Source organism: Saccoglossus kowalevskii, chromosome 22, assembly GCF_978046115.1.
Source record: "Saccoglossus kowalevskii chromosome 22, keSacKowa6.1, whole genome shotgun sequence".
Lineage (NCBI taxonomy): Eukaryota > Metazoa > Hemichordata > Enteropneusta > Harrimaniidae > Saccoglossus > Saccoglossus kowalevskii.
The window spans coordinates 2531912-2548817 of record NC_140662.1 but is presented as its reverse complement, the minus strand read 5'-3'; the positions used below and the strand labels follow the sequence as shown (position 1 = coordinate 2548817).

General features: G+C 35.1%; 1 protein-coding gene and 1 long non-coding RNA gene across 2 annotated transcripts in view; one reads left to right on the top strand and one right to left on the bottom strand.

Moving 5' to 3' along the window:
- Positions 1-16906, top strand: part of LOC100373482 (oxysterol-binding protein-related protein 3-like) — a 99151-nt gene that overhangs the window by 14778 nt on the left and 67467 nt on the right. The window contains exon 2 of the mRNA XM_085495614.1: positions 11629-11797. Within this exon, the coding sequence (XP_085351740.1) occupies positions 11629-11797 (169 nt within the window). The remainder of the gene's footprint in view (positions 1-11628; positions 11798-16906) is intronic.
- Positions 13305-15497, bottom strand: LOC146728618 (uncharacterized). The gene is made up of 2 exons (XR_014928185.1): positions 14956-15497; positions 13305-13967 (listed from the first exon to the last, which is right to left on the bottom strand). It is a non-coding gene; the product is annotated as an uncharacterized LOC146728618 (long non-coding RNA).

Sequence of the window (16906 nt, the reverse complement as noted above, 5' to 3'; positions counted from 1 at the left end):
TCGTGAAAGCAACTGAACTGGGACTTCTTGTTACGTGTTTTGGGTGCTTGTTCTAGATGTAATATTTTTATTTTTATTTTAATGAGACAGTTACGTGAAAAAAGCCTAGGTAACTCCTTTTGACAGAGCAGAGAAACGAGGAAATATTAGTGATAAATTCCAAAAATAATGATATCGAATCCACATCGGTCCACGTCTGGTAAAATTTGACATTCAATTTTTAAAATTAAGTCACAATCATTGAATGAGCTCGATCTATACCGTATACGTACCGCAAAAGTGTTCCCACAAAAAATATTTTCGACTAAAAACGGCCACATGCCCTGAAAAAATCGAACAGAGCTTGACATGTATGAATAATTTATTGGGCTTAAATGAAAAACGTGTCAAATTTAGTTATAGCCATAACTATTTGGTGGCCAGTCGATGAACAATTCAAAGTCCTTCAGGGCTGAAAATCATCGACGCTACTCTGGTTTACTTTATTTCACAACTTGCAGAGAAAACTGATTCGCGTGAGCTCTAATGTATCTTAGCCTAGTATTTTCTTTTTGAACTAAGGTCAAATTCCATCAGTTTGTCAAAATATATGTTTTTCAGCGAATAATTTTGAAGCCTGTCACAGCACAAACAACTATGTGAATCGACGCCGGTGATTGGATTGTACGACGACCCTTCAATTAGCGTCAAATATGCTTTGTTACAACATCATTGATTGGCTGAGAGTCACCTGATCGGAGCACGAACTGGGTCACAGAACCATATTTGTCCGTATTATCAACAGGACTTTGCAAAATAACCACACCCACATTTTCAATCATTTTTAGCGCGGAAGTTGCCAACAAATGTAAAAAAAATCGTGAATTTCATGGATTCGAATAAAATAAAGCAAGCAATTGATAAGGATGATTATTAATATTTTCCCCGATGCTCTTCGAATTTTTATTTTTTTTATTTCAAGGTAAGAAATGGCTAGCTGAAGTTGCATCGTCTTCAATGCGGTTGTTTCACCGCGAACAACTCTAGCTCTGTTTTGGGCATGGTTTAGTTTTGCGATGTAAAATAAAATATATATTAAAATAATAATACTTGATTAATTATTTGGGGTTTCAGCCCACAAATTACGGACATGATCTCCATGAATTACGGTCAATGTTTGTCTTCTCTCGGCTGATTGTCACGGTGTTGATCGACGCCCTTCCTAAACTCAGTATGGAGAAACCAACAGGGATCGACATTCCAAACAAACAATCAAAATTATGAACGAAAGATGAGTTTTTTTTTGATATTTACAAACATACTGTCATGACAAACATATGTAAAATTAACAAATACACAAAGAGGTGTAATATTAGGTTTTATTTTAGGCTTAGAAATATTTTCATTCACTCAGCCCATGCATGTAACTGCCATTTAGCTTTACGGTCCTTCAGCATCGGGGGAAAACAACAATAATTATACAAAACACATTGCGAAGACTCAACAATCAGGAAAGAAACCCCAGACAACCCTGTCGTACTTGTGTTAAAATACATTCTGTATTTCAGGTCAGAATATCGTTTAAAATAAAATATTCAGTCCAAGCCAAATCGAGGTCAAAGGGTCAGGTTGCGTGCATATAATTATATATAGTTAAAACAAAAAGTATTTGAACTTTTGTCAGCTGTTCAACATCTATAAAAACCAGAAAGACAATTATAAGACAATGTGAACCTCGGAAATTATTCTGTTAGTCCGAATTTTAAATGCGCGCGAGCGAGCAGGTGGGCGGTGATATTTCGGGGTTTGCGCGGTCGAAAAAAAAGCGGAAATTGTCCGGTCGAATTCAACAAGCGGTCGCAAAAGCGAGAGAAAAAGGTGATTGGAAAGCGGAAGCGGGCGGGAGGTTGTGCGAAAAGAGTACTGTAACTTTGCACAACTTTCTTTTAAATCGTTTTATTTTCCAAGTCAATATTCTATTTTACTAATACATTTTTTTTCTAACGCAATGGCGAAGAAAAGAAAGAAAGCGTTGACAGACGAGGCAAAGAAAAATCTGCCACTCAGTGTCGCACTCTGACACAGCAATTTTTTTTCAAACATCGGCCATTTTGTTTCACCATGAAAACCGTTTTATTAGATGTCTTATCTGAGACACTTGAAGGATTAGCTTGTTTGTAAACTGTCAGCGTGTACAGTGGGACAGTAATGTTTGTCAGAGGATTATCCCTCGTTGTTCGTTTGCATAACAATGGAAAACCCGAACGTTCCTGGAGTACGGACTCAAATGCCAGCAGTTTTCTTCATTTTTCGCGCTCGAGCTTGAAATTATTCATTATCTGACACTCTTTATGAGTTCTGTGATATCAGTGGTTAATATGTTTGGCCATTTTTAGTGTATATTTATAATAATGCAGCAAATCTACAGTGTTTTATTAACCAAAACTGTTTTTCGTGTTTTTCTCGAGTTGAAGTTTTGATCGAGAACGACTCATTGGGACCGCCGCCAAATCAAGTGCGTTCGGACTAGGACATTCAAACTCGCAGTTATCGTTCAAAAGATAGTGATGGTGCGAAATATGTCTGGGTTTTTAAAGAAAATGCTTTGTCACAGAATAATAGTCTGTTAAAGGTGCCAAGTATGAAATAATTTGGGGACAAAAAAACAAACCTGCATAGAAATCGGAATAATAGGTCTTTTGATTATCGGAGACGCATTTCAATGGACTTGATTACGGACAATGCATAACTTAAATTTCACCAGGAAATTCCGCAGTGTGCTCTCGCAATCGCGTACTTAGTCATTTTTACAAGGTTCGCCATTTTTGATGTCACGTGATAATTATGTAAACAATGTCTGTCCAGTTTGTGCGAACTTGCACCTCTATACTTAGTCTTTTGATATATATAACCTAAATTACTGTTCTGAACGAGACAACAGACAGAGAATGTTTTATTTAAAAACGTCACAAAACCTTCTCGCTACCTTAAGGAATACCATATTGAACTTTGTCACATGAATACAATTTTCTAATTAGAACAAAAATATAGACTATTTGCATTATATATAGCTAATTTCCTGTCTTTGCATTTAAAATGACCATAAAATCTGTAAAGCAAACTACTGTTGCACGGCTGGAGTTGTGTAGTTGTTCATATAAAGACAATCTGCACCTGAATGATTTATTAATTATATGTAAAACGTATGAAATTGAGATACATTGTACATCTCAACAGTCATCTCAGTGGAAAAACAAATCGTGTACATTACCAAATTGTTAAGGATGGAAGAATTATTTAATAAAGGAACATTCAGATTTGTGATTGTAGTGATCACATGGAATTTGCATAATACATGTACATATTATAATTGACTTGGTCAAATGGATTGACTTAAATGTGTTTGTGTGTGCACATGGGTATGTGTTCCATCTATATCTCATACATGCATGGACCAATCACATTCAAACTTCATGCATGAATGCAGTTCAGAAGCCATATCTCTGACATAGTCCAACTTTATATATACCGTATTTATCCGGCTAAGAGCCCATGCCCGGCCAAACGCTCACCCCCCACTTGTGATAAAATAAAGGAATTGAGGTCATATCCTAGCATAAGCCCAGGGTTTTTTTTCTATGCCTGTAATAAAATAAAATAACTAAAACCTGTTTTTGTTCGTTGTATTAACAGTTGACTTCCTTGCAGTCTGTTGTGATTCTGATAAAAAATTTTGAAAAATAAATATCAATTGCGTAAAACGAAGAGTGAACGCAAAATAGCCGTGACATAAATAAGGCAGCGCAGCGCGTTCACCACTGTTTACGCAGTTTACATTTATTTTTTCAAGATTTTTTATCCGAAACATAACAGCGAGTCAACCAAAATGTATATTAAAGCAGAAACAGTAGTTCTCTTTTTGACTCCCATGTGCGAAGCACAAAATGGGAGTCTTTGCAGTTAGTGTGTCTGTATGTGTGTGTGTGTGTGTGTTTGGATTGCTATATGTTGCGAGGACAAAAATACAGATATATACCTACTTCCGAGGACATACACACCTTCCGAGGACCTTTTTCATAGTCCTCGGAAAACATAATTTATATTAATAGTTAATTCGATTATTAATACGTTTTGCGTACATGTAGCTTAGGTTTAGTATCGGGGGAAGGTATGGTTCACGTTATATTAATATTAATATAATTGTACCATACCTTACCCCGATACTAAACCTAAGCTTCGCAAACATTTCTATGTTCAGTCACCGGATATTCAACTCTTGTTTAATTAAACTTAATTAAAATGCAATTCTCCATTGTATTGCATTGTAATTGAGTTTAATTAAACTCCAATTAAAACGCAACCCTATATAGGAACGCGTTTTAATCGAGTTCATATCGCAACTATATTAAAAGTTAATTCAACTATATTAAAAGTTAATCCAATGAAGTCCTCGGAACATATTGCAATACAAGTAGGTGTGTGTGTGTGTGTGTGTATGTGTGTATGTGTGTCCGACTGTTCCACTGCTATCTCAAGAACCATACATCGGTTTTTGATGAAACTTGGTGCATAGATGCTCTGGGCCAATGCGCAGATTTGATTACGTTTTGTTAAAAATCCATGCTCGTTAATTACCTAATTTGCATGATAATTAGCTAATTTTTAGCTGTTCTATGACTGTTCCACTTATATCTAAAGAACCACTCATTGGATTTTGATGAAACTTGGTTCATAGATGCTCTGAACTAATGCTAGGTTTTGATTAGTTTTGGGTAATAATCCGTGGATACTAATTACCTAATTTGCATGATGATTAGTCAATTTTCGGTTTTTTCACTGATATCTCAAGTACTAATCATCACATTTCAATGAAACTTGGTACATAGATGTCATATGACACTGCACAGACCTGGTAGTTTTTATGGTAATATCAGTACATATAATTACCTAATTTGCATAATTAATTAATTTTCAGCTTTTGATATAAGTAGTGAGCATTACATTTCAATGAAACTTGGTACTTACATACTCAAGGACTATGCAGAGATTGATTGTTTCGGATAAATATTTGTGCATATTAATCACCTAATTTGCATAATTAGTTAATTTTCAGCTTTTCCACGGGTATCTCAAGTACTAATCATCGCATTTCAATGAAACTTGGTACATAGATCCTTTAGGACTATGCAGAGACCTGATTAGTTTCAGGGTAAATAATTGTGCATATTAATTACCTAATTTGCATAATTAATTTTCTGCTTTTCTACTGATATCTAAAGTACTAATCATCACATTTCAATGAATCTAGAATTATGCAGAGACCCAATTAGTTTTTGGTAAATATGTGTGCATATTAATCACCTAATTTGCATAATTAACCAATTTACAACTTTCACACTGATATCTCGGGTACTAATCATCACATATCAATGAATGTTTGTACATGGATGCTGTAGGACAATAGACAGACCTGGATAATTGTGGGTTAAAATCTGTACATATTAATTACCCAATTTGCATAATTAACCAATTTTAAGCTTTCACACTGATATCTAAAGTACTAATTTCCATTTTAATGAAACTTAGTACAAAGATGCTCTAGGACAATGTACAAACCTAATTAGTTTGGGGTAAAACTCTGTTCATATTATTTCCCTAATTAGCATAATAATTCATAATTTTTTGGTTCTAATCACATTTCAATTAAACTTTGTACATAGAGTTTTTGTTACATTGCGCAGACCTCATTAGTTTTACAATCAAATCTGTTCATGTTAATTTTCTGATTTGCATAATTAGTTTTCAGCTAAGTAATTTCAAATTATATTTAATGTGTCTCCAATACTCTCAGCATATGGGAGTTCTTTCTAAGCTTTCTTTGATTGAAATATGTCGTGGCCTTGTTTAATTATAGAAACGATTCAAGCAAATATCACAGTGTATGGAGATCCGCGAGGCAAGTGTCTCACTCGTTCGGCTTTAGCGTCGTCGACAATGAAACCAATGTTGCAATATTGTAGCAACCTGTATCCGGGAGAGTGGTATAAATCTTGTTGTTTTGGCTTTATAAAATATTTGGTAGCAGCTTGCAAATCCATAACTGGGGCCAGCAATTTTGCAATGTCGCGTCAAAGACTTCCAATTTTGTTACCTTCTTTCATTACAGCTAAGTATTGCATTTCTGTCATGAAAATTATTCTTCTGTTGTTGGAAAAAATTCTTCCTATTTCAAGCCCATCGCAATATCCATATAGCGAGACATTCCAATAGCCAGAACTTTTTGAATGATAACTTTCACCACGATTGATGAGCATACAGTCTGATAAAAAAGCAATGTTGACCTCTATGATGAAACACTAGTAATGATGTCATTCTTAGCCAATCAGAAGCAGATGCTTAAAGGTCAAAGATGATTGACAAACTGTAAACAAAATCATCGTACGCCATTGCACCAGAGTCGTTTGCCGCGAGCCCATTTTTCTTGTCTCTTTATTGTTATTAGACATGAAAACGAAATCCATGGATTAAAAGTGCGCAGTCAAAATTGTGTCTGACGACATCGACTAACTTAAGACAAAGCTGTATGGATCTTGTTCGACGGCGACAGTGACTTGGACTTTGAGGGTTTTGACGAAGATGACCATGAACGTACTACAAAATAGAGATCTGAGAATTTTTTTCGAACAACTATGAACTTTCGTAATTTTCACTGTGTAAATTCGTAAATTATTATTGTTCGTGTATGACTGTTGATCCGTTATTTGTCAAAACTGGAAATAATTTTACGCAGTTTAACCCATGACATTTTAGGGAAATCCTAAATTTGAATGATTCTTCATTGTCGATTTTTGACTCCCATGTGCGAAGCACAAAATGGGAGTCTTTGCAGTTAGTGTGTCTGTGTCTGTGTATGTATGTGTGTATGTGTGTCCGACTGTTCCACTGCTATCTCAAGAACCATACATCGGTTTTTGATGAAACTTGGTGTATACATGTAGATGCTCTGGGCCAATGCGCAGATTTGATTAGGTTTTGGTAAAAATCTATGCTCATTAATTACCTAATTTGCATGATAATTAGCTAATTTTTAGCTGTTCTATGACTGTTCCACTGATATCTAAAGAACCACTCATTGGATTTTGATGAAACTTGGTACATAGATGCTCTGAACATATGCGCAGATTTGATTAGTTTTTGGTAAAAATCTGTGCATATTAATTACCTAATTTGCATGATAATTAGCTATTTTTTAGTGGTTCCATGACTGTTCCACTGATATCTAAACAATCACTCATTGGATTTTTATGAAACTTGGTACATAGATGTCATATGACACTGCACAGACCTGATAGTTTTTATGGTAATATCAGTACATATAATTAGCTAATTTGCATAATTAATTAATTTTCAGCTTTTGATACAATTAGTGAGCATTACATTTCAATGAAACTTGGTACTTACATACTCAAGGACTATGCAGAGATTGATTGTTTCGGATAAATATTTGTGCATATTAATCACCTAATTTGCATAATTAGTTAATTTTCAGCTTTTCCACGGGTATCTCAAGTACTAATCATCGCATTTCAATGAAACTTGGTACATAGATCCTTTAGGACTATGCAGAGACCTGTCGTGTGATTAGTTTCAGGGTAAATAATTGTGCATATTAATTACCTAATTTGCATAATTAATTTTCAGCTTTTCTACTGATATCTAAAGTACTAATCATCACATTTCAATGAATCTAGAATTATGAAGAGACCCAATTAGTTTTTGGTAAATATTTGTGCATACTAATCACCTAATTTGCATAATTAACCAATTTCCAACTTTCACCCTGATATCTCAGGTACTAATCATCACATATCAATGAATGTTTATACATGGATGCTGTTGGACAATAGACAGACCTGGATAATTGTGGGTTAAAATCTGTACATATTAATTACCCAATTTGCATAATTAACCAATTTTAAGCTTTCACACTGATATCTAAAGTACTAATTTCCATTTTAATGAAACTTAGTACAAAGATGCTCTAGGACAATGTACAAACCTAATTAGTTTGGGGTAAAACTCTGTTCATATTATTTCCCTAATTAGCATAATAATTCATAATTTTTTGGTTCTAATCACATTTCAATTAAACTTGGTACATAGAGTTTTTGTTACATTGTGCAGACCTCATTAGTTTTACAATCAAATCTGTTCATGTTAATTTTCTGATTTGCATAATTAGTTTTCAGCTAAGTAATTTCAAATTAATTTTTAATGTGTCTCCAATACTCTCAGCACATGGGAGTTCTTTCTAAGCTTTCTTTGATTATTATTTCTGGTTTATTTGTCACATTATAAGCAATACATTATTTTTGTTTTACTTCTAATGTTGCATATTGTTCATTTATTTCTCTTGCGTGTTTTTATTTACCGTTCTATTCCCTGTCGCAATTTGATCTGCGTGCTGTCGATTTTCGCGAATTTTCGTTCCTTTTTGCCGGGGATATCCTGACAAACGCCCACCCCTATTTTTTGGCAATTTTCCATGTTCAGGACCCTGGGCTCTTACCCAGATAAATACGGTAAATATACATCATGCCATACATTTGCACATGTATTCATTTGATGATAAGATTTAATATGGCTGAATGGCAGCCATTTTAATGTTAATTCATCAAAAAAAGGCAATTCTGGATCTGTATCTTAGTCATGTACATGTTTGTATAGACAGATTTTTCTTGGTATGCACATTGAACTTTGTAAAACCTTGATGCCTGTCATTTTGTTTTATAGATCCGATTTGAAATGGCTGAGAGGTGGCTATTTTGTTTTTTAATGATTGTAGTTCAACTTCTAGATTCATATCTTTGACATGTACTTAAACTTTTCAACTTGCAGAGACTATGTAATTTAATTACTTATTATACATGTATGTAGTTATTTCAAACAAGTGGTGTTACTGTTGTCCAGTGACTATAAATTTATTAGAACATCAAGTAAATATTTCGAATTTATCACAGATCTATGTACTAACATCATCACCAACTGTTGTACTGCATGTCTGTTTTGACTGCTGGCATATGCAGCTGGGGACAGACTGTAAAAAATCCTTAATATAAACAAATTTATGCATACAATGTAGAACGATACAACATTGTAAATATACCAATCGTTTTTGTTATGTTATACTCCACATTTTTTACATTTTAAAATATTACCACCATGTTTACAGTAGCAGCAAACCTATCATGTAAACTTTGAAAGTAGTCTGCTATAATATCACACACATTTGATATTAATACATGTATGTGTAATTTCTAAAATTGTGCATCACCACTATACATGTACATACATGGATATAAAAGAAAGTACAAAGCAATTTTAATATGTGCATCTATGTCAGTTCTTTTTCTATACTACATTTTTATCTCCGCTATCGGAGCTTATCGTATGAGTGATTGTCTGTCAGTGTATATCGTCCACATCAACCTTTTACTTTTTTGATTTCTTCTTGAAAACTACAAGCCTGATTGCTTTGATACCTTGTGTATACATGTATGTACCTCACCTTGGGTAGACTTCTCTTAGATTTGTTTATTTCATGATGGTGTCTTTATTTCTCTAATTTTGATGAATATTTTTGTCATTTTGGAGATATTTTTTGACTTCTTGTTGAAAACTGCAAGTCTGATTGCTTTGATACTGTACATATACATTGTACATATAGGTACCTCAGGTAGACCTCTCTCAGATTTGTTCATTTCATGAATCTTCAATTCTCTAATTCTCTCTCATCATAAATCACACAAAATGTTGATAAAAATATATAGGGGTAACCATACATTTGTATATTTACATGTGCAATATATCTGATGCCTCATTAGCTTGCTAAAGGTCAATGTTATGAATCAGTGATGGTTGAAAAGATGAGACACAGATGTATTCAAGAGCCATTTATTGATAATGGGTTGTGAAAGCCTGTGATATATTGATTAATGTCATGGAAAGGAAACAAATGGATCAGAAAACACAATATGTATTGAATTTTGTCTCTTCTTAGCATGTATGAGTTTTGTATGCAAATGCCGTAATCAATTTGCACAGTTAAGTGCAAAATAGTAATTGTTTTTATTCATAGTAAAAATATGTCTTCATAAAATTTTGTGAGTAGCTGTATTTGTTTAGTCAATTAAGAGAATATTAAAAATTGATTTCAGTGAACTATGGCTTCCTATATATGTTGCTGTATAGTGCACAAGATTGGTCTTATTCACATATATACTATGAATTATATTGCAATGTTTTATGTTACATGTACAATCATAAAATTGCTACATGTATAACTGGGATAAAATTAGAACATCTATGTTGATGCAAGTATTCTTACTGTAACACAATATTTATTTGCTTTCTAATGCTGTAAATGCATGTATGATTGCCACTAACATGTGGAGTAAATTAAAAGTAGATTAACTTAAACAAAATAATAAAAAAATGTGTCAATCACCATTAATTTGCTGGGATTTTTGTTAAAATAATAAAGCTTTGTATTTGGTTACCAGTACATGTATGCATAAAGAATGGTATATTTTAATAGTGAACGTGATCTTCATGATTATTAGTCTTGAACACAATAAGGAAAATAGCCTAATGGGTCATCATCTGATATCATAGTTTGTTTTTGGAAATGGTTGAAATGAGTCTAATCCACAATAATTAGTTTCATTCTTTCACTTTTATAGTTTTCTGCATCATCATCATCTTGCTTGTGTCAGTTTGCGATATATATTTGAGAAAATTAGAAACCATGAAATTTTTATGAATCCTACATGTATACAATTTATATGCTCTGCCGTCCATCATCAACCAGCATTTGGAAGATTGTGGAATTGACTCCAAGGGTCAGCTGACCTGATGTGTGGTTAGCATGGCCTCTCAGCATTTGGGAGATTGTGAAACTGACTCCAGTGGTCAGCTGACCTAATGTGTGGTTAGCATGGCCACTCAGCATTTGGGAGATTGTGGAATTGACTCCAGTGGTCAGCTGACCTAATGTGTGGTTAGCATGGCCACTCAGCATTTGGGAAATTGTGGAATTGACTCCAGTGGTCAGCTGACCTAATGTGTGGTTAACATGGCCACTTAGCATTTGGGAGATTTGGTTTTGACTCCAGTGGTCAACTGACCTGATGTGTAGTTAGCATGGCAACTCAGCATTTGGGAGATTATGGAATTGACTCCAGGGGTCAGCTGACCTGATGTGTGGTTAGCATGGCCACTCAGCAATGGGAAGATTGAAGAATTAACTTTCATCGTCACCTGATCAGGCGTGTGAACAAATGGTGTCCACCCTCATCAGGGAGATTGTGGTGTGCACAGATTTTTTTTGATGCTCTGTTCATTTTGCTTTATGTTTGTGTTCACATGCTTGAATGCTCTCTCTATGGTACCCTTGATAAATGTATGTGAAATCTTTAATTGATGAGTGGACAGGTGGTTGCATGACTAAAACCAGATTCATGAAGTTCAAATGCTACTCTATATTAAGATCACTTGCATTCAGCATAATAAATAGGGGAGAAAAATTTATCACAATGTTTTATTCCAAATGTGCATCATATTATATGTAATTCTCACTAATTATTTCAGGTTTTACTTACAAGAGATGACTACTAATGAATCCAGTGTAAATTTTGTAATTGGTAAACCACCCAGGCCAAGTCTAGAAAGACCAAACACAGTATTACTAGAAAAAAACATCAAAGAAAAAAGAGCGTTACTACAGTTACAAAAAAGTGCATCACTACCTGAATTTGAGGTAGGTACATATAACTGTACATATAGGTCAACCTGTTTGATCACATACATACTCCACAAATCACAATGTGTTGATTTACTCCACGATTAAAACAATTGTAATTATTCTTAGCAGTATATAAATCACCAGTTTAAAAATACTGGCCTATATTTTGGCCATTGAAGAAAAAAAGTATGTATTGTATGTACATGTATTCTAGCTTATAAAAAAAACGATCATGTTGAATTGTGTAGGACCTTTGCCCACCCATAGGTTGATTCTTCATCCTCAAAGAAACTGCAAATCAACAAAAACTGAACTCACATTTGAGTAGTCAGTGTCTCTTGGTACTGTCTCAATTGACAATGAAAAATATTCAAAACATTCTGGGAGCTAGCTCTCTTGATTTTTGTAGTAGTATTGAATGTGATAACTGCGAAGAGAAAACAATAAATAGCAAATATTTCTGATACAGGTACATCATAATTTAATTATTACTAAATTGGAAAAAAATCACAGTTTTTTGATTCCCTAGTACAAAACACACAATGGTTGGGAGTCTTTGCAGTCTGTACATGTATGTGTCCCTTCCACATGTATCTCAAGAACCATATGGTTTTTGACTCCCGTGTGCAAAGCACACAATGGGAGTCTTTGCAGTTAGTGTGTCTGTATGTGTGTATGTGTGTGTATGTGTGTCCGTCTGTTCCACTGCTATCTATAGTTACTTAAGGACTGTGCAGAGACCTGATTAGTTTTGGGGTAAATATTTGTGCATACTAATCACCTTATTAACATAATTAATTTTTAGCTTTTCGCCTGATAACTCAAGTACTGATCATCATATTTCAATGAGACTTGCTACATAGATCCTCTAGGACTATGCAGAGACCTGATTAGTTTTAGGGTAAATAATTGTGAATATTTAATTACCTAATTCGCATAATTAGTTATTTTTTTCCATGAATGTTCCACTGATATATAAAAAAAACACTAATTGGATTTTAATGAGTATTCATCATCACATTTCAATGAACCTAGGACTATGCAGAGACCCAATTAGTTTTTGGTGAATATTTATGCTTATTAATCACCTAATTAAATAATTAATTAACACTGATATCTAAATTACTGATCATCAAATTTGAATAAAATTTGGTACATAAATGCTCTAGGACAATGAACAAGCCTGATTAATTTTGGGTTGAAATTTGTTCATATTAATTCTCTAATAATAATTCATAGTTTTTTTGTTCTAATCAAATTTCAATGAAACTTGGTACATAGATATTACATTACGCAGGCCTTATTAGTTTTACACTCAAATCTGTTCATATCAGTTACCTGATTTATATAATTAGTATTCAGCTATTCCATCAATATCAAGTACAAGTAATTTTTAATGTGTCTTCAATACTCTCAGCACACGGGAGTTCTTTCTAAGCTTTCTTTGATTTCTTTAGTTTTTAAATGTTTTTTGTGCAAGGCGACAATTCCGGACATTCAATGTCACTGTTGTCTCTCCTGATTTATTTTTGTATGGGAAAATTGCAAGTGCTAGTACTGACACATAGTGCATTTTTGCTACAGAAGTTATATTCATGTTTTGGACTACATGACAGGGCTGTGCGGCCATTCCTCCATCAAATGGCAATTTCAATGCGCTGTCCTGGCGTCAACCAGGCTAGGTCGAACACAAGTAATTTGCATGATAATTAGTCAATTTTCGGCTTTTCCCACTGATATCTCGAGTACTAATCATCACATTTCAGAGGTATGTACGGTACCCTCTAGAAGGCATTTGAGACCAGTTTTGAGACTCTCCCACAGAGGAACATGCCATTTGAGACTGTGTTTGAGACCGATTTAGAGACTCTCGGATGCCACATAGACCGGGAATGAGACCGTGTTTGAGGCCAGCTTTAGAGACTCTCGGATGTCACGCAGACCTGAAATGAGACCGTGTCTGAGACCAATCAATTCGTACAGTCTGATTGGACAACCCTCTGACATCCGAAATTGTATTCTACTCTTTTCACCATGAATTTAGGAACGAAAAAATTGTTCACAGATTTGTTAGCTACGAGAAAATTAAGACGCTAAAAAAGAGAAAAGTAAACGTGACAACAACATAAATACCTCATTTAGAGAATAGTTTGACGACATACAAGACTGCATGATGTAGTGTATCCTGAAAAATGAAGTTCGGAATATTTAGTAACTGTGTTGTTTATGGCAGTTGACGTAATCGTTAACAAACCCGATATCATCCAGAAAAACAGGCGCAAAATTCATCCAATTAGCCAGTTAACGAACAGTAACAATGGTCTGTGGACATCCACAACGATCGTATTTGAGTCGCAAGTGTTTCTTTATTTGTCAATGTTAGGTTGGGGCAAGTCATGGAGCCAAAAAAAGAAGATTGTTAGCTCCATGGGTGAGTGTGAGTACATGTACATTGTACGTCATAGTTCAAAGAAAAGTTCCGCGATTTGCGTTCCTATGTCTGGGCTCTCTCTGGAATTTGCTAGGTAATAGTAAATTTACTAATCAAGAAAAAAAAGTATTAGTAAACTTTGTCTGGAAACTGCGGAGCATTTTCCCGCGACCGAGCACAACGGGGAAGAGAGAAGGAGAGGGAGGTGTCCCCTCTGTCGTTAGCCAAAAACAAGAACAGCATGCTGAAAATGGTGCTTGCTAGTGCAACCTGAGCTCTAATTTTGTGTGTAATTTCATGACATCAAATTAGGCAGTCTGCTCCACAAAATGTACCATTTATGATGGTACAACAAAACATCACAACAAAATATAAAATGTAGACACCAGAACCTTTATTTGAATAACTCAGTATTAATTAAACATGATAAGCTCACATTGTTAACAGTGGGGAAAATAGTCATCATTCGAAAGTTCACTGCCACGGGAAATTTCTCAGAAAAAAACTCTATGCCAATCAATATTATTATGAAGTAATCTCCCGTGCTCATCATGCAAACCCGCATGTTGACGTTTATGACGACACAAAATGACTATTATTTTCATCGAAATTTCTGAATTAAAGTGAAAAAGTAACTAAAGTAACTTTCGGTCTTGTAACTCGATCTCAATGCTAAGAATGTCCGGTAAGAATGTTACACAAATTATAGTATTTTTCGATCGATTCGCTAACATTGTCTCACCTTCCATTAGCTGTGGAATAATAGCCCTATGTTGCCGACCGCATTATTTACGTGACAGACACTGGCCGGCCCATGTTCGACATACAACAACAAAAATAAAAACAAGACGTCCGAATGAAATTGGTAGGGCAAAATTAGATTGTATGTCGCACCAAAGCGCTACGGAACCGCAGCTAACCTTCCATTATTTCTGAAATCGTGCTGCAGTACGATCAACTTTCCGTTTCTTGGTGCTGTCAGGGTTAGGACACCCATATGTTTCTGGTTCTGAACACGATTTAGCGGTTTCTCCATCTCGTCGTGAAAAATACTCGTCGAGCAGTTGTCTGCTCCTTTTTGACGTAGTCTCCATTTTCAATAAATAAACAAATCACGTGTTTGATAAGGGCGACATGAAACCGTTCCATACTGAGAGTAATGTCGCGGGGTATCTTGAAACACACGTCGACTAAACTACGCATGTGCGATGACACCAAAATAACTTTAGAGTGGAAAAATACATTCAGTGGCAGTTCCGTGTTGATCGCGATCACCATGTAACAATTGTTGCAATCTTGGAAGTAACGGGACATTGTTTAACTTTAAAATGGCAATCACTCAAACCGTAACACGCGTGATGATCACAGTCGAGTCTTGACAATTAAATGAGGGCGATTTGCGAGGGTATTTTGTACAAAATGTGTTCGTAAATCTTACTAATAGATATTTATTTTGTTCGTAAATCTTGTACAAATTTCGTAATTTACGACATTTGCGAGCGACAGCGAGAGCACAGTATGTACTAAGTATCAACAGAGGTGCGTGAAACCACAGCTACCATTGGCTGGCGGTGCCCAAAAAAGTCGGCGTCCTGGCAACCAGGGAGACGGCTGTTCATTTCCCTTTAGCTCTATCTAGTTCTTGGCGCCACTGAGCAACGAACGAGATTACGTTTGTTGAACGTTGGGTCGCACGAGTTCCTGTTTAGCGAGTTAACGTGTTTTTACCGATGATACATGTAACTACACTTCTGTGATTATTTCAACGCTGATATGCCCATTCTCATTTTAACGAAACATATCACTACTGGTTTATATTTTGTGTCCATCTCTAATTTTATTTATAGAAGTTAAAAGGATTAGGTCGAAGTGCTCGGGCTCGTACTTCTATTTACCCTTAAACCTCAGACCCAATACACAGCCCCTCTATCCCGGTCAAGCAACGCCAGACATTTTTTTTCAATCCGGGTTGCGGTTAAACATGTCCACGACATGTACTTTATTTCTTCACCTATACTATGAATTCGTGTTTATGGTTTATCTGATTCTCGGAAATGTGTGCTAATTAACTCATGACCACATATTTTTACTGACGTAAAGTAAAATATTCACCATGGCTGCCTGAAATTATGACAGGAAATTATTCACACGTTCAGGTGTTAACAATGTGTGACTGTTAGTGAACAAGAGACAGACTAACTCCACCTTTGAAAAAATAACAAACAATTGTCATCGAACTGTTATTGGCGAATACATAATTTACTACCCATGGGCTGGGCGGAGCTTAGTATTCTAGATGGTCCTAATCTTTTGTTTATGTGTATAGTTGCTGATTTGAGCCGTGTAGAGTGAAATAAACAATTCATTTCTGGTGACGAGGCAGCTTGTTGGAATCCGTAATTCAAGTCGGGTATACTAGTATGCACAGTTTATTCTAAAGTGACACGGTCTATGCTGCAATGTTTAATAAATATATTCACATACATAAATTACGTTGCAAGGAGTAAATCTCTTGTATCAGAGCGATCACTTTTTACCCCAGACAACTAAGAGAACTGTATATTCAAATAATATTTATGTTGATTGTCCTTGCATCATCTCAGACCCAGCTGAAATGAAACGCATTCGTTCACGGATTTGACCTACATGTATTATCATAGTTTAGCTGCTGTATTTTTTTTTTATGATTTGTA